Source organism: Platalea leucorodia (assembly GCF_965183815.1).
Source record: "Platalea leucorodia genome assembly, chromosome: 1".
Lineage (NCBI taxonomy): Eukaryota > Metazoa > Chordata > Aves > Pelecaniformes > Threskiornithidae > Platalea > Platalea leucorodia.
The window spans coordinates 118188076-118209609 of NC_138823.1; the positions used below are offsets into that span (position 1 = coordinate 118188076).

General features: G+C 40.6%; 1 protein-coding gene across 1 annotated transcript in view; it reads left to right on the top strand.

The window, feature by feature from the left end:
• Positions 1-18846, top strand: part of SUSD5 (sushi domain containing 5) — a gene marked incomplete at both ends in the record, with an annotated part of 40749 nt that extends 21903 nt beyond the window's left edge. Inside the window, 2 exons of the mRNA XM_082315297.1 lie at positions 7732-7920; positions 17564-18846. Of these exons, the coding sequence (XP_082171423.1) occupies positions 7732-7920; positions 17564-18846 (1472 nt within the window). The remainder of the gene's footprint in view (positions 1-7731; positions 7921-17563) is intronic.
• Between the last annotated feature and the right edge of the window lie 2688 nt (positions 18847-21534).

Sequence of the window (21534 nt, forward strand, 5' to 3'; positions counted from 1 at the left end):
TCACATATAGGAGCAGCTCCCTGTAAACATCTGCAAAGCTCTCTCATTGTCTTCTTCAAATCTCTCTTTTGTCATCATCCCCCCCTCGAGAAAAACCTTGCGGTGGGTGGGACAGCTGTGGGATGCTGAAATCATTGCTCTGGCCACCATTGTTCCATTGTGCCCTTGTGCCCCCGTCTCTCTCCACCTGCTGCGTCTGAGCTTACACGTAGATGCTGGGGAAGGAACTGTGTTTGCCTTTTGCATCTGGTTACTGCTCACGGTAAAGGGGCAGTAAAGGTGAAGATAAGAACGTAGTCTGACAATGCTTGTTGGAGAGGAGTACTACATAGGACTCAGAAACTGCGTAGTTAAAACTCAAGGGGAAAACTCGCATCGTTTGCGAAGAAGAGGCAATTTATGAACAACTTGTTTTGTGCAAGGCAGGGAGTTTCCTGATGACAGAATGGGATGATCATGCCAATACACTCACCAAATAGTCCTTACACACAGAAACATTTCTGGATGAAAATAAGGTCCCCTCTTCTTTGAATATATAAAAAATGCTGGATGCAAGGTCGATGTTTGAATAGAAGGGCTTGAGTGAAGTTGTGTGGCAGAGCCTAGTCTGTAGTTGGTATGAAAAGAGCAAAGGCCAGAAAGGAAATAGCCTTAACACCCAAGTGTAACACGCAGTAATGCACAAGCCAGCACAAAGCAGTTGACTGATGAAAGACCATCCTACACCTCAGGGATGCCACTTTCGGTTTTGGGAAGTAAATAGCCAGTAAGAAGCAACAACAGCAAACCCCTCACCACAGCCTCAGACACAGCATATCTGCTCTGCTGTTTTGGACGTGTGGCTAAAAACTGCACGTCTAGGTTATGATTAATGAATTGCTTCTTACTTGAAACTTCCCGAGTATTTTTTTTCTTTCAGAAAAGTGGACGTTGCTTTTAATTGATACAATTTCAATTACAATACAGTAATACATTAGTATTAAGAACTGTGTATTGAAATAAAGTACAAAAAGCAAGTTGTTTTGCCCTGCCAAAAGTGATAAATCCCAGGTTTCTTACATTGAGACCTATGTCCGTGTACACAATAACCACAAGCCCTTTCATTTCTTTCATATCCATCCAACCAATAATTTGCAGTCCCACATGAAATTAATCTGTTTTTTTCTCCAGTGTTTCTTAACTTCACCCTGTACCCATCATCTCCCTGCCTTCAGGGCACTCTCAGCTCCTTGCCGGATCCCAGCACGGCTGGCTGGGCAGAAGGCAGCATGTGCTGTGGCTGCCTTAGAGGTATGAATATGCTGGTTTGTCCGCCTGTATGCAGTGCCGATCAGCTGGCCGGCAGCGCTTGTGGGAATGGGTAAGAGCTGAGTCCTACCTGTGCACATCCGAATGGAAAAGACGCCTGGCTTTGGATCTTTCCTCTTTTAAACTCAACTTACTCGTCTTGCAGATGCTCGGCAGCTCTCCCTCTTTGTCAGACTTGGCTGAAATCAGCCAAAGGTTCAGACAGACTGACAGGTTGAGGATGGACAGGGGCAACAGTCACATCAGCCTTCTCTTCTTTAGAAACTAAGTTGATGATAGCAACTCCTCACAACTCCATTTTCAGTTCTTAGGACTGTGCAAAGGGCGTCTTGAACCACCATGAAACTTCTGGTACAAACCATCATGAAATTCCCTTCTTAGGCCTTGATTTACAATTAAACTTTACTCAATTAACATTTAGCATGCAAGCGAGTTCAGTTGAATTGCTTAAGCACACACCTCAGCATGCCTCCAGAGCCGGGGCAGTGGTCAGATGCTAGCAAGAGCTCTGGGTGTGCTTACAGGATCAGGCTTTTACAAATAAAAATCCTGAAGAGAGAGATACCTTCTTTTGTGCTTCTGAAATGGATTTTTCTTCTGTACACGCAGAAGACTCACAGCAGCCTTTGATGCTAAGAGTTATGTTTTACAGGGAGTTGATACTAAGAGTTATGTTTGACAGGGAAAGATATAGCTCTAATGTTTTATGAATGCTGTGAGTATTGCTGCAGTTTTCACAGCACAGAGAAATGTGTCATCTCAGTTTCTCAGAAACAAATGTTTTACGCAGCCATTAGAGTCAGGAAGACAACTCTGTACCAGCTCAGGATCCACTGAGATCAGAAAGTTTCTCTCTTAGCCCCACGTTCCAAAAATTACGTAAAAATATATTAGATTCTCTCTATTCCGAAAATGGAATAGCACACATAAGTCAGATTTGTGTGCATTTATTCTCTATCAAAGCTCATAAGAAAATGCCTCAAAGTATAAAAGAGATAAAGCAAGAAAAACAGAAAGCTGGAATTTTTCCTACCAGTCTTGTTTTTTGTAGGACCGCATACCATTCAATTTCATACATATATAATCCTCTTGGTTCCCTTTCTTGTATTTTTTTAAATGCAACAAAGGAAAGATCTCTTTTGTTAATAGCTCCCAAGTGTTACTGGCTCGCTCTTTCGGTGAGCCACTGACATTTACAGGCAACAAGTAAGATCTCTATTCCATAAGGCTTTGATTTGCTGCCACCATAGAAAAACTAAACAGGCAGCAACTTGTAGTAGCGTACAGCATAAATGCAAATAAAACCTTGTTAAACATGACTGCTGGCTCCAGATGCCCATCAAAGCTTGATGGTTTGTGTACATATTTCAGTTTGCCTTTCTCAGCAATAAGTAAAAAAGAAATTAGTGTATTCTTTACATCAAATATATTAAATGTACTTTAAAAGAGCAATCAAACTATGATTTGCTTTATGTAATGTTTGAACCATTTCTTTGTATTTGTCATACTTTGCTATGGATATGAAGTTTTTCATTTTTTCATTGCTACAGCTTTCTTTTCCAGAGCTTTGCATATAGCTGACAGTGAATTTCCAGCTACCTGGTGATGTCATTTAAACTAATAAATGAAATTATTCTTATTCTATCTGTTGAAAGAGGTATTGGCATCCTGACATCAGTAGCTTACAAGCAGCACTTATATTGTCTATGACTGAGTTTTCACTCTTTGTGCTCTATTTGTACTCAGTATTTTTATCCAAAAAGAGAAAAATCCATACGCTTTAGTGTCTCTGCAATCAAGAAGGAAAACAAACATCCACACTCATCTTTCACAGGGCTGAGCATGAAGAGTTGCGTTTTCCAATTTCTTAATGACGAGATGACATCCTATAAATTCCAGTGGTCTCTCTGGAAAAGCTCTGCTGAATTGGGCGGTTGTAACAGCGGATGCTTTATTTCAAAGAGGATGTTTCATGTCAGCTTTCAGAGCATGGTACACAGTTAAAGCAGCGATTGCAGATAGTCAGATTTCAGTAGATTCCCAGTTCTGCCAGGTGGCGTGGAAGCTGAAGTCTGCGTCTTTTTTATGTTGGTTTTTTTTTTTTTTTGCATTGATCTTAGGCTGTCCTTTCTGTAGACAGTATTTTATCAAGACATCTCAAAAATATCTTTACAAACTGATGAGATGCTTGTAGTTTAAATCAAGAAGATGCTTCTGCAGGAATCTGGATTGGGGAGGAAGGGTGCTGTGTTCTTAAAGTGACTTGTGTCAACTCTTTGCCAGAAATCACCTGTCACAAACTCCTTTCCACATATGGTTCGGAGTTAAAGTTACTCTTCACAGGGGCCATAATTCCTAAAGGCCCATCACGATTGAATGTGCTAACTCAGTTAACAAGAGGCGTCTTCAGTCCCTTGTAAAAAATAGTTACTGAGTCTGTAAGAGGTCCGCCACCAGAGTCATCACGAGCCCTAACATATCTATGCTCAACACTTACATCTTTGCTATGCCACTTATTCCCATTCAGTTGTCAAATATTGACTCTATCCTGATTTCTTCCCATGTATATTGAGTTCTTTATTGACTGTGGTGGTGATTTTCACTCCAGGAGACAGTCTGTGCCAAACTACTGCTGACATGAGGATCTTCTGTGTACTTCCACGTTGCCACATACCTGTGCTGCGCTCTCTTGCTGCGTAACCTAATCCATCCTTGCTTACTGCAGGTCAGCTACCAATGTCTGGAGCCCTGTTAGGTGTTTGACCTCAGTGTCAAAATGTGGCTCGGATTTGCAACATCTCATCTTCATAAAATGACATCCAGAAGGTCACCTGCTGAGTCCGCTGCTTGCAGCTGATGTTAGGACATCAGAGCTCTCTGTGGCAAACTCAGGAAGGGTCACGATGTCCAGAACCAGATTCCAAGTTTCCAAGTTTGAGGATGTGTTCTCGCACACAAGCAGGCAAAGCATGGGATCCACTGGATGGGGCCCGAGTGCTGAGGCAAAATAATCAAGCACGTCAGGCTCTTCTACTGGGAAGCGTGCATTGGGCTCATCTTTTAGCAAACACCAATAAAATATGCTGGTTTACGGAAGGACAGATAAGGGGAAAAGCAGTGCTCCAGATGGAGAGTTCAGCACCCGTTCAGCACTGGAGGAGCCTGGTCCTCATCTACCAGCGTCACCACTCCAGGCAACCTCTGTAGTTGCCGTAACAAAGATCACTGCTGTTCCTCCAAATGACAAGCTGCTGCCAACACATCCTCTGTCACGGTTCGTGGCCCAAATCTGCCTCCTCTCTTCCAGCAAGAAAATGGCCTGAGTGCCAGCACTGAGCACAGGCTTTTGTTCCAAACAAGCTCATGCTTTGCCACCTCCTGGTACAAAAGCCGCAGACAAAAACCCGAAGGCTATCCCCAGAAGTGGCTCAGTTTGATGAGCTGCTGTGCCAGTGTCATTTCTGTACATGTACCAGAAAGAACAGGTTTGGCAAAAGGCTGAGCAGGAATTGTCATAGCAACTGAGACTGCAGCAGGACGAGGAGCTGTAAGATGCTGCAACCCTGAAAATTCCAGTACATCTTGCACAGGAGAGGACATCAGCAAAATGGATGTAGGAACTCGAGTACGTCTTTGCAGGGTGTCAGCTTTCACTACATCTTGTCCATGCTGTCACTCAGTATGCTCTGCAGCAAAGACACAACCTTACAAAGTCTCATATGAGAGATTCAGAAGCTCAATGTACAGTGTTCATCCATGAACATCTTTTAAATCTCTCCTTTTCTTTCTATTCACACATCAGCCAGATCTCTCTTTCAGGATCTCATTAGTCTCTGTTGCCACATCTTACAGCAAAGCTCCTTTCAGCTTCCTTCTTTCCTGGAAGGCTATAATGTGCTTTTTGAATGTGTTTGCCATAAGGTAAATGTGTTTAACTAATGTAAGTGTTACTTTTCTGCTTCCTCTGGCCACAGGATTAAGAAGCAAGGCTTTGTAGATAAGAATACCCTCTGACATATAATTGTCACATACATCAATACTTCCCTCAGAGCAGATACACAGCTCCCATTTGTACCGATGGAAGTAGCTACATAAATAAAGTACATGAAATGCAGGGGTTTGTAGCCTTCCTATGAGGCAATAAAATATTTTTTTATTCCTTTCATCCACATCAGTCTCTATTCATCCGACCAGTTCACAGGAAAGGCATTAGCTGCTAACTGCTCCTCACTTCCTCGGATGCCAAGCCTCCATAAGACTGTACATAAACTGAGTTTTGTGTAGCCTCAAGAGCTTGTTTTTTCTGTCAGTGTGTGTGTGCATAACTCCTACTTACTTCTGAAGGTGTTAGACAGTATATATGTATGTGTACAGTACAGAGAATAGACTTCAAAGCTTTGACTTCAGTAGCGTGTCCCTTAAATTAGTCGCAGATGTTTTTCAGCATACCTGAATGAGAAGTGGTTAGCCAGGTCTATCAGGCAATTTCTAAAATCCTGATCCAAAAGAACTTTCACAGACCATGGATATTTATCATAGGATGTTCATTTCACTACGAGGCAAACAACTGACAACTTAAATGCATCGTATTTCTAGATAAACATGTATTTACCTATGCCTGGGTCTGAAGTGGGTAGATGATGGGAAAAGCTGCAGCCGGGATATACAAGGATCTTGCAGAATGTCCCTGGGGCAAAAGCAGGAAAGCCTGAGCTTTTGCAGCAAGTAGATTGAAGAAAGCTTTTCTGTCAAAACTATTGCCCGTTGAAAACCCTGGACATGAATTGGTGTCAATGGAAATGTTGTTTGTAAGATCTTGTGCTGATGCTATCCTAAAAGTAGACTCTAGCAAAGTAGTAAGGGTGCTCTCTGAAGATGTTTCTCCTTCTGCATGTTTAGGAGCATAGTCTTGGAGGTCACTTTTTCAGCTTTCAAAAAAAAGTCTTTCCAAGGAACATCATCTTTGCTTAGCCAACTAAGTAATTAGGTTTTTGTACCAAGGCAAACTGTTTGAACAGGAGAGATCAATGCTAGAACACAGACCTAGCCCTAAGTTTCCCTTATCCCATAGAATTACCAGAACTCCTGACCTATTACCTATTAGCCTTTTCATTTTGGTTGTTCTGTATCAGGACAAAAGCAAGTTTTGAATCTCCAGCTATTTTGGCAAATGGAACAGTTGTTTTTTTCTTCCACAGTCAGTAAGGGCTCTAGAACCTCTGGAAAAAAATCCCAGATTTGAAAAAGAATATAGAAGTGTTTATTTGTACCAACACTGCACATTTTGTCCACTGGGTTTCTTGGTAAGATCATGTTCTTGCATTATAGTATTTTTTGTTTAGTTTTGTTTTGTTTTTCTGTAACCAAGAGATGTCTATTCCAAAAGGGACTGGAAAAAATCTGGAAAAAATGAGGACATGGCAAACCCCTCTTCAAGAGCACTTCTGAGAGAGGAAGACCTTTGAGAGAAGGCAAAACGCAGTGCCTAGAAGTTCTCTAGAGGATCTCAATCCACCTTGTTAATAATAGCCAAGAGTTCAAATTCGGTGTGCACCGATGTTGGCAGTTGCCTGCCTCCTCTTTGCAATTCTGTCATGCAACCAAGAACTCAATGAAATTGGTTTTGTTATTGTTTACAGTGATTTTGGCTTCCTGGTTCTTAGTGCTATCAGCAGAAATATTATCAAACAACATCCTGTTAGATTTTATATCCCAATAAATTTAGCTCTTCAGATTCTCACGGAGAGCAGAGCTATGTTACTCCTGGTTTCTGCTAAGTTGAAGAGCCTGAGTCACCATTTATTTTAGGATGTCTCTAACCTAAAATAGGGGAAATCTGAGTATCTGGGAAGAAAGTTTTGATTTTGAGAAAGACTAGAAGCTCAGAGATGATAGTGTGAAAAATGACTGGTGCCCATCTGGGACTTCCCTTTCTGTGACCGTGGACTGGGTCATCGCTCAGCCTCTGACTGCTTGCTACGGTGTAGTAGACAATAAAGTGCCAAACAATTTCACAAGCTCTTCTGCAATTAACAAAAAACGACTGTTTCTAAGCTTTTGCTTTCTAGTTCCAACCTACCCAAGCCTTTGTTAGCTTTTGCAGAAGCAGGCAGAGAAGACAGCTGTAACTTGACATCCTGAGCTGACTTGTTGGAAACGAAGCCCCTCTAGATGCATCACCGTTACGCATCGGTAACACCACAGTTAGCACATCACAGTTATAGCCCAATATATACCTTACCAGTTACAGCTGAAAACAGTTATGAAGGAGGATAAGGGCATGAATTAGACAAGATGTATGAGTTCTGTGGACGTGTGTAAATTTGTCCTTGGAGTAACTCTTTTAGCACCGCTCTTGGCACTGCATTTAAAGCCTATTGCAAGGTCCTTACAATCTCTTTTTTTTTTTTTTTTTCTTTTCAGACAAGCCCTGTGGGGACCCGCCATCCTTCCCCCACACCATCCTGCATGGCCACACTGGCTTTGAAATGGGGGATGAGCTGCTGTATATTTGTGCCCAGGGGTACGTCATGGGCAACAAGGAGACGGCGTTCACGCTGCTCTGCGACAGCTGCGGGGAGTGGTACGGGCAGGTTCAGGCCTGCGTCAAAGGTAAGCTCACCCAGCACAGGCAGCATCCCTCCGGGAGGTTGCAGCCTCCCGTCGGCCCAACCGAGATGGGTTCAGGCGTGTCTCCTGGGCATGTGCAGTCCTGGTAAAGGTCTTGGTGACTAGAGCATCAATGTCCTAGCTGGCCCAACAGGGCTTTTATAATCCCATTGGTAGACATCTGCAGTAAACCACAGGAGAGGATAATTTATGCATACTTATATGAGCATAAAGTTTCTTTCTGGGTAGCAGGAGCCATTCAAAATAAAAACTTGGCATTTTTTATGCCATATTTATTTCTTCTGTATCTGCCAACCCCATTTTAGGGATTCACTGGGTCTTATCCCAGGGTTATCATTCAGCTCCTGCCTTCCAGTCCACCATCTTCCTTCTTTTTACCACAATACCCTTTTTCTGTAGTACTGAACATAATTTTTAATTACTAGAAAATGACCTTTGGGAATATTCTTCAGCTGCGTATTTAATATCAGAATCAGCCCCTTTCTGGAAATCAGCTGTTTATAATCTTGTATGTGCTCATTCTGTTACTGGATGAGGTTTATAACTTTTCAATGTACTTACCTTGTTTACTCAAGGAAAGGGATTACTATGGGCATTACAAGAAATGTCAGAGGTATTTTTTTCAGAGTAGTTCAAAAGCCATGCCCAGGCAGCATTAGTGAGCCAAAGACATTGTTTACCAGATAAAGCACACAATCTACATTTTGTATGTCTTCTGCTATGTTTACTTTCACATGAAGCCACAGGGTTGCTACGGAACAGGCTACTGAAATGAAAGCTCAGTGTTTGTTCTCGCCGTTGGGAACGTAAAGCAAGTACAAAGAAAAGCCCGTGTCTTTTTGTAGGCACACTCTGAGCATGGCCTGCATGCAAGTGACATCTGTCCTTACCATAGACATGCTGAGGCTGTCCATGGCTTTATCACCTGGTCACCAACCTTACATCTTCATGTGATGCTACATGCCAAGGCCCCTGAGATAGCATCCTCCTTGCAGAAAAGACAAGATGCCATGGTGGTGCTTTGGCTCCATGGAGACATGGGTCAATACCTTTCAAACACACAACAGACCCATATGCAACTCTCCCCACTTCTTTACATTTTCTAGGTTGAATTGAGCTGACCACCCTTTAGGTATTCTTGGATTTTTATTTGGGATGCAAAATGGATAATACAATAGCTGTCCATCTTTTAAGCCCCAGACTTTGTCCACTGGCTTGTAAGAAGCTGGTCTGGCTGAACTGAGCTTTTACTAGCCCTTTCCTAGTAGTTGCTTTAGCACTTTTGAACTTCTGGCCTTACATACATGATAAATGCCGCTTCCTTTTGGTAGGTTAGGAAAATTAAAGACCCAGCTAAGTTAAGAGAGCTGCCCGTGCCACAGAAGAAGTCTGTGACAGAGTGACAGAAATACAATTTGGGTTAAAACTAAGCAGTGAGATGGAGAAGTTAGAAAAAAGTGTATTATTTTTTAACTTGACCTAATAAAAAGGCATGCAATTTTTATCTGGTACCATGCTTTCAGGACTTTTGTCTACAAACACAACAGTAGCTACCCAGCTATTTACTCCATTAAAAGGAATGAAAGTGGATTTTCTTACCAAATAACTTGATTCAAGGAATCAGGCTTTTATTAAAACAACAAAAACAAAATGTAAAAGCTCTGGGAAGTTATAATAATGACATTTCTTTCACTTAAACCTTCAAGAAAATCCACCTTTATATGTTAGTTGGATTCTGCAACAAACTTTTAACTTTCCCCTTGTTTAAACATAAGCTAAACAGTACCATGAGTTCAAATGTGGATGCAATCCGAATTCTGCTTTCTCATTTTCCTTTTCGTGTTACCCTGCTCAATGCATAAAGCTCACAATTTTTCCAATATTTAAGAACAGTCATCAGAGTATCTTACTATTTTTTTCAGAGAGCTATCACACCTTTAAGATTATATTTCTGGCAAAACAGATAGATAAATTTTAAGCAAAGGAATGGGCAGCTGTTGGGTAGCTGAGCTATGTATAAGGTTAGCATATCCATTTCAGAACCTATATATTCCTTAATGACCAGGGGCTTGCAAGGAGTTATTTTTACTCATTAATATATACCACCAGGCAGTGGATAATCAGGAGAAAAGGTCAAACTTGTTCTTAGTAGAAACTGTCGTGTCTGTGCACCAGGGAACCAGATATTCAAAACCATCCAAATGGTATAGAGATACAAAAAAAAATTTTTTTTGGACATCTTTCTGAACTATTTCAGCTTCCAGAACTGTAATTACAAACAGCAGTTTAGATGATTAAGTGAAATACTGCGGAGGGTGGAAGGGGAGCAGGGAGGGAGAGAAGGAAAAAAGAGTATCATCTACATCTGATAACCCCATGGGTCTGAATGTTCTATAATCAGCAGCAAGTTGATACTTCTTTTTCCTTCACTGAGGTTAGTGAAAACTTTATCACACATAGAAATAAAACTGTATTACACCAGAGTAAGGAAGAGAAAGAATCAGGCCATGTAAGTTGTATGTGTTTCACTGTTTTCCCTGGATAAATAGTCTATTGCTCCTGTTTTTCCTGAGCCTTTCACACAGCCGCAGGGGAGAGAAAAATATTTTTAAAGGAAATAGGAAAGTGTGGCTGTAAAATCACAAACATCAACACTGGAACTTGAGAGCAGATGTAATATTGTGGATTATGATTTTTAAAATTATTTAAATGTAGACTTCATGCTGAGGGGCTTCCTTTGATTAATGTTTTTCTACCACTTTAAGGACCTGGGATAGAAAATAGTGTGTGTGTTCAATTACTAGTTACATATTCAATCATCTTCCTGATCTCAATTCTTAAGAGAGGAGGCTTTACAGGAAGACAAAAATGTGTGATGCTAGGATTCATTATTTTTAAAAAAGCAAGAATTCTGTGAAAAAGAACAAAAAAATAGAATTTAATTAGAAGAAACCTGATTTACAGTTGACAGATATTTTGGGGTCATAGTAGAGAGGAGAATAATTGTTAATTAAGTACTCCAGAATACAGCACACACGGTGCTTTTTAAGTGCTCTGAGGCAATAGAGTAACTTCCCTATCATGAATGTTAATGACAGGACTTAAAGGAGAATTTATATCCCTGTTGGCAGAGTGGGCCATTTCTGTCCTAACTGGCTCACAACAGAGGAAAGATGATCATAAAGCCACTCCAATGAACATTTAAGTGCTATATTTAGAGGCTGGTAAGATGATATGGTTCCCTTGTTCTGCATCTGCTCCGGGTGAGCAGCTGGAAATGTGAAGTGGTCCCGATGCTCCTACGCCAACACAACAGGACCATGGGGAGAAAATGCCTGTCAGAGGATTAAAAGACATAGGGCCTGTTCCTACATCTTGCACTGTCTCTGAGACCATATTCTCTGCTGCTTTCTCCACCTCGTCCCTGAAACGGCGATAATGTTTATCCAGTTTCATAAAGCTTTCTGAGATTTGTGGATGTTACAGCTGCGTATTACTGTCCTACTTGGTAATGGCCACATCATAATGCCCAGCTTTCCAAGCAGAATATCGGACTAAACAGCAAGTATTGGGTTTTTCTCATGTTTATGTAAAAGCGTTGGGCCTGCTTTACATTCCCAGTTGCTCACCCAGAGCAGATTCAGAGTCAAGGAACTGTCATCGCAGCAGCATCTAAATATAGCACTTAGATGTTCACTGAAGTAGCTTTATGATCATCTTTCCTTTCTGTTTTGATGCAGTTAGAATAGATACGGCCCATTCTAGCACCCAGGATGTAAGTGTACAACTATGCAGTTGGCAAATCCATAAATAAAATGAAAAAATATATTATGCATCAATACCTGCATAATCCAAAATATATTGGCAAAACTTGGCTATGGGCATAACTGAACAAAATCATTTTGGCGTTGTATTAAGTAGATTCTGGACACAATAAAGTATGTTGTACATTAAGAAAACAGTCTATTGCAAATGGCTTTAATGTACATTGCGCATGCCAGGTAATGGATTCTAATTTTTAATCAAGATGCTTTTTAGGAAAAAAAGTGGCTCTGTATAGTTAATGTTTTCCTGCAGTTTCTCATCATGAAAAGACGCTGTGTTCTAGCTGAAAACACAGGGATATTCAACCCAACAAAGCAACCTTAAGCAGAGAACAGGGAAATACATGTTTTTGCAGTTTATTATTTTTTCTGTTTTTGTGGAGAGAACATATTTGCTTCACGAAATATATCCTGAAGATTAGCATTGTAGTAAGGTCTGAGAGCAGACACGATATGCCCTGCTGTGGCTGTCCTGCAGGCACAGAGACTAAAGTGGCCATTGCTAAATGACATTCTTTTTTTTCCCCAGATGAACCATAGGTTCAATATCAGGAGCATTCATACTAACATTTCAGTGGGGGCATCAGGGCTGCATTGCATTAGGCTGCGTCCTCGAGAGTTTGCTTCCCCAAAGAGAAGGCAGCTTAGATGGCTGGGAAAGCAGTTCACATCTCTGCCCTAAAATTGGCTAAGAATGTCATATATTTATCTTTTTCCCTTGACTGCTTTGGGTTTTTTCAACTATAAACTTGTGGCAGGAAAGGTCACATCTTCTGCACATGTAAGGAATTTCTCCAGTGTCAACACTTGGATACTTGTCTAATGCATTCAGAGCTGGTCTAACGTTTCCACACTGAGGACCATACTTCTGATTTCAGTGTAAGGAGGATTTGGCTGACTTTGACCACCTCTGAAAGCTTCATCTACAGCTCCCAGTCTTTTTGCCTGATTCAACTATTCTCATTACTTCAAACGTTATTTTCTGAGTTTTCAAGAATAGTATTGATTCACATTCATGTGGTCTGTAAGCATGACTAGCCAGCTCATTTAATTATTTTTCTTTTTTTTTTTAATGGGGAGAGTAAACCAAAATGTCTCTGGCTTTTGATCTTATTTGGGAATGCTTTTTTTTTTCCCCCTGACGGTGCAAAAGGAGAGTTGTGACAGACAAACGAAATAAACAACAAAATATGTCCATGGCCTGTCAAAACAATTGTTATGACAAACTTTGGTCTCTTTTCAGGTCTGTCACTGAGCAGTTGTATTAGATTAATGTAAAGTATCGATCTGTCATGAACTGATTCTGCCAAATCGAATTAGTTTAAAAAATTATGATGGGTTATTTATTTATATTAGCAGGCTTTCTGCTAGAATAAAAATCATCCTCCCTCTTGTAGCTGTTGGAAAAGACAAAAGGCAACACAAATTCCATCTAGCGTGCTCCGGGTGATTTGAGACAAGTGTGTTCGTGTGCCCGATCCAAGTCAAATGGATAATTCTTCGAGATGCTGTAGTTCACAAATCTGACTGATCTTAGGCAAATTGACCTATATGCTCTTTTCCTTCCCACCCTTAAAGACAGATGCCGGCTTGTTAATGTTTGCTCTAACTACTTTGAGATTCTTAGAATAAGGATGTTTTTACACAGTGGAAATGTTTATGGTGATGGTCTACATAGAATCAAGTTTCAATTTCCTGTACTCCAAAAATACATCCACAAAATATGCAGCGCACTTTATGGTTGTCCAAAATAGCAACACTCAAAATAGAGCTGGGATGCCAATATGCTATCTAGAAGAAAAATTAAACTGTTCCTAGATTGTGGAAAACCAGGATCTTCATTTTTGCCTGTCTCTATGTTTGATCACTGTTTTCACATTAGGATCAAAAGTTGAAGGACAAGAAAGCGCCTTAGGACTGGATGCTTCCCAGAAAGGACAAGGCTAAATTAAAAGGATTTTACCTTTTAATTCAGCTTCACATCTTTGGTTGTATGCCATTTCAGCATCTGTTGCTGTAAAATGTTCATTTCAGCCTCAGTAATGCCTCAGACGCTGAATCAAAACTCACTGATCCTCCAGTCTGCCAGAGGAGGGTAGGGGGAAGATGTAACAGTGACCAAATATAGAAAGATTTTGGTCTTGGACTAATTAATTTCAGTGCTGGCTCTTCTTAAAACCAGACCTGCCTGGATAGGAAGGAAGATGCAACCACTGTTAAATCAGTTGCTAACTGTTTTTAAAATGTATATAAATAAAGGTTACAACTATTTGGATAAGAGGTGGAGCTGAATCTACTTTGGTTGTTGCTCTTCAGTACCGAGACTAAAATTCAGAGAGCTCAGGAAAGTGCTGAGGAGGTGAGCAAAAAGAAGTGCAAAAGTTGCACAATCTGTTCCTGGAAAATCAAGCTCACGCCTGACTTAAAAGATTGTCATGGTAACACAAACTCACTAAATACCAAGTCCAAGCCCCATTTGAAGGTCTGAGGCCCAGAAGAAAGAATAGAGTATTATTACTGTGTAAGTCGATTCAGGATCATATAAATCAAAGCTTCAGAGTAAGGAGGTCTGTATTTCCTTTGATGGTTAGAGAGCTCAATAGTTGCTTTCATTCTGGCATCCCATAAGCTAACATTAGTTATGTTGATAGTCTTTGCTATAAACTATACAAATACGGGAGATTGCATATGAAAATATGTTATAGCAGCTTTACAACTTGGGCCACAATCTGATTGTCAGAAGGAACAAGACTCCCTTATGTGGTGACGAGCAGCGCATAATGAGCTCCAATCTCAGGCTCTCTTTAGACTACAATGGGCTTTTTCTTTCCTCAGCTGAGCGTTAAGAAAACACCAATTCATTTCTATACATGCAGGATCAGGCCCAAAGACAGCAGGTTTGATGGAGACTTGACTGATGGTTCAACAAACCCTTAATATGTTCTGATAGACTGAGGACTCATATTTTCCTAGGAGCACATGCTCTTTCCTGATGTGCCTCCATAGGACTTTCTTCTGAAGGGCTGGAAGTACATGTCAGGAGAGGCACTAAAGGGGAAGAGCTTAAAAATCTATAAAAAACATATTACTACAGTTGTTAAGCATTCACCAATGATCCATACCGGTCAATACGATGAATGCTAGCTGCCCATTCATATTGCTAACCAAAGAATAGGTCTGGAGGAAACAACACAAGCGTATGACTGTAATTTTTGTTCACGGGTGTGTGTGCATGCACTGGAACACCATAACGTAAAAATCAATGTTTCATCCTCAGCTGGATTACTGTAGTCTGAAAAGTAGAGGAGTGGCAAAAATAGTTAGAGGTACAGAAGACATACAGGTGAAGACAGACTGGTATGATGATTCACCTCAAAAAAGAAAACAATGACCATCGCAGTTGGTAAACGGTGAGTTCTCACATTACGGTGTTCCAGTTCAATATGTCTATCCAATAGACACCCATAGGCTCTCCTGAGAGATAATGGACTTTAGTGAAGCAGGCGTGCCAGATACCAACTTTTAGCAGGAGTCTGGATGGTAAGAGGACAAAATGGCTTAAGGCACCGTTTCCATGCAAAGAGAGCGCCAGGTAAAAAAATTCTTAAGTGAGAGCAAGACAAGGGACGAAGTGAGACTAGCATTGTATGGCTATTATAACTACTACATAGCGATGGCCAGTGCCTCACAGAGCTTCATAAATATGTTGCTAATGCTTTGGTATTCAGAAGTACCCTCCAGTCATTAACGAAGGGCTGAAATACTATTGAAAAAGATTTTAGGACGAATTAGAAAAGCGAGAGTCCTACCAGGAAGCTTTCCACTCTGAGAGCTGGATTCCCCTGTCTGTTAAGTCATCTTTGCACTAGACGGACGTTTTTTCCTGCTTTGGAGAGGACGAGGAGGATCTAGAGGATTACACAAGCAGATGAGTACACCGGGACCCAGGGGAAGAGAGGTCCGTTGTTGGCACTGTTGTGTTGTGCGCAGGTTTCCCCCTACAGCCTTGCTGTGCGATGGGAGGACCTGCTGACAACATCCAGCTCCCCAGCATGATAGCTTTCACAGAGGTATTAACTCTCCGCAGGCTATGTCACGCATTTTGGTTTCCTCAGCATAACTGCTTTGGTTTATGGTAGACCCGGATGCTATTCCAAGAAAAATACCTTTTGCTAATACTCATTCTGTTCTGGCACCTGGCTTAAGCTGTTCTGGCAAAAAGTAAGATGGTGTGAGCTGTATCACCACTAAGTGTTTTTGGTCAGACTGGTTTGACAATATTTCTAATCTTTCTTAAGAGTAGACCAAATATGGCTCTGCCAGAAGTCTGGGAAGCAGTCTCCAAGGAGAATGTGACTCATTCAGAAACTGAGGTGGGCTCCAGATGAAAATGTGATTCAAAGTTGGTTGATTGTAAAAAGGCAAAAAAAGATAAGGCTTTATGAATGCAGTGATTTGTAATACAGCTTCTCTTATTAATTTCTCGTTTCCTGTGTCATGCCAGGTCTATTGCTTCACTGTCTTCACAAAAGACTAAACATTCTCTTAAAAAGAGAAATTCTCACCATGATTCAGTTTGTTTTATTTTCCATATCCCAAGGCACTATTTTCTAGGACTTTTAATGTCAGCATAAATCTCAGCAATTACATCAATTTGCTATGGAGTAAAACTTCTGTGAGCTGAAAATCAACCACCCTGTCTAGTTTGGAAAATTTTTCATTGAGCTAAGGTTTTAGAAGACTGGAAGAGATATAAATTACAATGCATTATTTCACTCGAATTCAAACATTTAGTTTCATGCTTTGAGTCAAGCCTGTTTTGCTATGAGTGGTAGGTCTGTTGAGGCATGGGGAGTATTTCTAAATCAAACTCAAACTTTGTGATGAATCCACCCCTCTGTTGCACTCAGTTATTTTTTTGCTGGCTTGGTTTTGGTTTTTTTTTTTCTCTTTTCTTTTTGGTAACATGTAGTTTCTTAAAATTGGAGGCCTGAGAGTTGATTACAGATGGTATTATCGTGATACCTAGATGTTAGGCTTTAAGTGCTGGAGGCAGAGTTTTCTATCCTTGCAGTCAAGGGTGCATCTTGCTTTCTTCAGACGAAGATGAGCAGAATTCAGTGTCAGCTTTTGTGGGGGGGGTCTTCCTCAGGCAACTCTGAAGAGCTCTCATGGAATGAGAAATTCAGCTCACCTGGCCCCAGGTGTTGTATCACTGCAACACCAAGGTCATTGAAGAAAAGTAGTATAATGATAAAAAATTGAACATAAGGTACTGAATATAATCCTTTAAAATCATCTGGCTCAAAAGGGATGAAGTTGCTGTAAAACTTCTAGATTTGGGTGTTTTTTAAGTCCAATTAGTAATTGATTACTTTTTGCTATACATTCCTCTTCACGCCCATTTCTAGCTTGAATACAATGAAAATTTTTCCTGAAGCCTGGCAAAAAGAGTCATGTTAGGGAGAGTGAAGATTTGAGAAAACAATAAGCAATTGAAGGAAGGCCTCTAACTGCAGACAGTAAGTTATTGATATACATTTTTAAATCTGGAAAGATAAGATATTAGCAGTTAGCATTGACACCTATCCTGATTTTTTTTTTAAAAACTTGATATTGACTATCAGCTTATGGTGGACCATCCCCTTTTCAAATAAACAATAACACTGAATGCGAAATACTGTCTAAAAGTCACTCCTCATCGCACCTTCCTTCTTTGCTTCTTGTAACAAATGAGCCCAGTGCTTTTCTGGAGAAATTAAATGTTGGCTTTTGTGTTTTTTTTTTTTTAATGTTTCTAGATGAAACCGAGGCACACATTGACTATGAAGATAACTTTCCTGATGACAGATCAATACCTATTGTTGAGAATGAACATGTCAATGGCAAAGAGGAAATGGAGCAGGAGCAAGAACAGCTTTCCTTCAGTAAAAGTTCAGAGGAAGGAAGAACTGAAAGTACCAAAGGTGTTACTCAGGACACAGACACTTCTGAAAAAGGAAGCAGGGCACCAACTGAGTCCCCCGTGTCACTCCTAAGCCAAAAAAACTTGTTTTGGTTTCCATCAGAGGCTTTCAGTGAGCCTGAATCAGAGAAAGAGACAGATGATTCCACTAAAGCACAGTTTTCTGAAGGTGATAACCACATTGGAGTGAAGACAGCCTATGACGAACCTGGTGCCAAGATGTTTTATGACAGTGAAGATTTCCCCATTGGACCCATTCTCACAACTAATGATACAAAGGCAGAGATAGATGCAGTTGCCATTACTGACGAGTCGTGGTTAGATGGCTATCCAGTAACACAAGAAGTGGTAGAGGATGATGAAGAGGAGGGGGATAAAGTTGATGGTTCGATGGGAACAGAAGATGACGTTGTCCTCACAACTGACCAGCCAAATCACGTTGAAGTAGGAAAATCAGGCAATGGTAGCCCAGCTCCAGAGGAAAGTTTAACACAGATTGTGGCAGCAACAACGAGGATAGATGATGAAGGAGCCAAAGAGACACCGGTACCACTTACATCAGTGAGTGGTCTGGAGAATTTAAGCATGAGCAGAGGTTATGATGATGGTGCATGGGACCACCCAACTACGTCTCTGGAAACTGTGACTCAGGAGCCCAGTACAACGATGCTGTTTGACATAACCAGCTTAAAAACGTCCATGTCAGAAACTTCTGTGATGGTCAGCCCCTCCGATCACACGCCATATGCAGAACCCAAAGAAACAACCGCCTACCCAGCGCAAGTAGCAACGACTGCACCAGCTTCAGATGTCATTACTGACACGTCATCCCAGGAATTAGCAGAGCAAGAAAATCTCACCCAGGGCCTTGGAGAAAAGCCCGTCCCCACTTCTGAGCCATGTGAGGGAGAGGATTGTCCCAAGTCTAGTAAAGGTGCTATCATAGCAGTAATTGTGATTCTTCTCTGCTTGTTACTGGTTGCAGCTGTACTGGCTGTGTGGTTTTTCAAAAAACGGCAGCAGAAAAATTCGGTCTATAAACTAAATGGAAGGTGTCAACCCAGACATCATTGCTACCACCACTACCACCACCAGCACATCGAAATGCAGAAAGTCTAATCAGGGGTCTTTTGGCAGAGATGCTAGAAATCAGAAGAAAAACATATTGATGCTAGAAGGATCACATGACTCATGGATGCTAAAATCCAGCAGTGCAGAAAGCAGGAGAAAAAAAGAATGCTAAAAGAACATAGAAGACAGAAAAGATTTCATCCTTTTGAAATCGCAGTTTAGCATATTCGACCTTTCAGAGCTAAAGAATCTGTACGTTTTTATCACAAGGGTCTTTTGGAGACATCAGCAGGACACAGCGTGCTTGGTAGTACATCTACAATTTGTTCCGCTTTTACATTTTGCTCCTATTAATAATAAATTAATTGATTAATTTCTGTGTTACCTGGTTATAATGTAATGGCAGGGCTGGTCAGGCCTTCTTGGTCTATTCTCAGTGGAAGAGGGAAAGAAGGAGGGAAGGAGGGGAGAAGTATGTTTTTGGAGCAACCACACATTTGGTGTTTGTTCCTTTTTTAGAACCTGCCCAAGCTGGTCAGGATAAACCACCATAACAAATTATTACCTGACGTGTCTTAAAAAGAAAAACTATTTGCTACCATACTTTAATGGATAGTATTGCAATGATTACTAAGGTACTTTTCTTCAAAGTTGTGAATTTAACAAGCCACAAATGTTGGATCATTACGCTATTTTTCTGGAAGGTGTTCTTTTAGCCTTAGTGAAGAAGTGCCATTCTTATACTAATCTTTTTATAGAAATCATGATGTCTCCCTGGAATTCAGAGAATACTCTAAGTGCCATTCTTCCTTGAGTATCAGCAGGAGAGGAGTCAGAGCACCTTTGATTCCAGGTGTTATGATGAATAGCCTCTTATTACGGAGCCAAACAGTGATGAAGCACTTTCCAGGGGAACCCTGTATAAAGTTGGCTGCTTTTCTGAACAGGATACCGACTGACCAAGATACTGAATTTTAATTCACAGCCAGTGGTACCTCTGGCAACTGAAGCCATGTATAATACTTCTGCCATATGAACTCTGTGGAAGGACTGATTTTCACCATTCTGCTCTTTCATCAGCTGGAGGGGTGTCTGGGGTGGACGTTGGCTATGGGAGATGGGCATCCATTTTGAACGCTGCTTATTGTGGCTTTAAAGATAAAGCAAACCTGGGAAAGAGAGAAATTGCATCCAGTTGATAAAATGCAAACACTTGGCTTTTAGACTGGGTGTTGGTGTAAAAACACAGAGGCTTTTCCAACAGCATGGTCCATTTCCAACAGTTCTGAAAATAAACAGGGAGAGAGGGGAGGATGTTTTCTAGAATCCCTTAGCATAGTTCTGGTCAGTTTAGTATGAAATACTCTTCCTTACCTTTCTGAATGAACAGGAGAAAGCCTGGCAACTGTGAATAATCTGCAGGTCAGAAATAAATTCATCTGCCACTCCATTGTACAGCCTTAGCCACAATACGCCAGTAGTTCAACACATCAAAATATTGGAGTAAGAAAAGGTGACCGGGTGGAGTTCACCCATTCTCATGTTCTGCTTTGCGTCACAGTGGTAACCATCTCTAACTCCATGGAAGGTAGACTTTATGAAATGGAGTGCAGAATTGGGCCCGTCATACATACAGCCATCAATCTCAGTGCTGGTAAGGAAAAAAAAAGCATTTTTAGACTATTACATGTTGTCTTGGAGAGTTTGACCTCAGAGTGGTAAGAGTTGAATCTAATTGCCTGGCAAGAGCCACAGTAAATAAAGAAGAACAGAAACTGTACAGATTTGTAAATATTGTGTTCTCTGACATATGCATGACTTTATGCTTTTAATGCATTCTAGACTATGAAATAACCTAGAATTTCTGTTGTAAACTATTTTTTTATGCAGTAACGTTTAAAAAAAAAACCAATGGATTTCGCACTAAGCAACTTTATGGAGACTGTTAACTCAACTAAAACATACCATCTGTAATCTCATGGAAATATGCTGAAAAATAAACACAGGAACATCCATTAAAAATATTGTTTAACTGAAAGGTACAAGTATGTGTTACAGTTCTGCGTAGCATCATTCAAAATGAAAAGTCAATACTATTTGGCTCAGGAACTGAACATGTGAAAATGAGACTCAAAATATAATTACAAACACAAATTGTACAGGGATCTTATTTGAGACTTAGAAATACTTGTTATTCATGAACCAGAAGAAAATGTACATTAACATAATGCTTTGGAGGTATTTAAATAAAAATCAAGTTAAAAGAAAAAAAGGGAAAGGAAGCGCTTGTGTGTGTTCTTGTGCAAATCATCCAGTTTGCCCACCTGTTTATGGAGAAAAGATAGGCCTGTCACTTGGATAATTCTTGTAGAAGACACTTTTATTAAAAAATCAGCTGAAAAGTGTTTAGCTTAGGCTGCCAGCCCTGCCAGTTCTGCTTCAGAAGACCATCTAACCCCTTTTGCAGCAGCATCTGTTTGTAATCACGGTTTTCACTTCATCAGAATGATTCAGGGAGTTTGGGAAAACTAATTAACAGATAGGGATAAACAGCCCATGAATGATACATTTGACTTAGACCTCCTTTTGTGTGCCAAACTTGGCTAATCAAAGACAGTAGGGATGGCGAACAGTAAATCTAGTACAGTAAATACAAAATCTGAAGATGATAAGGTCAAAACACAGTAGGGTATGAGTTACTTATTACAGGAATTAAGAGCTGAAAGTGCTAGCTGC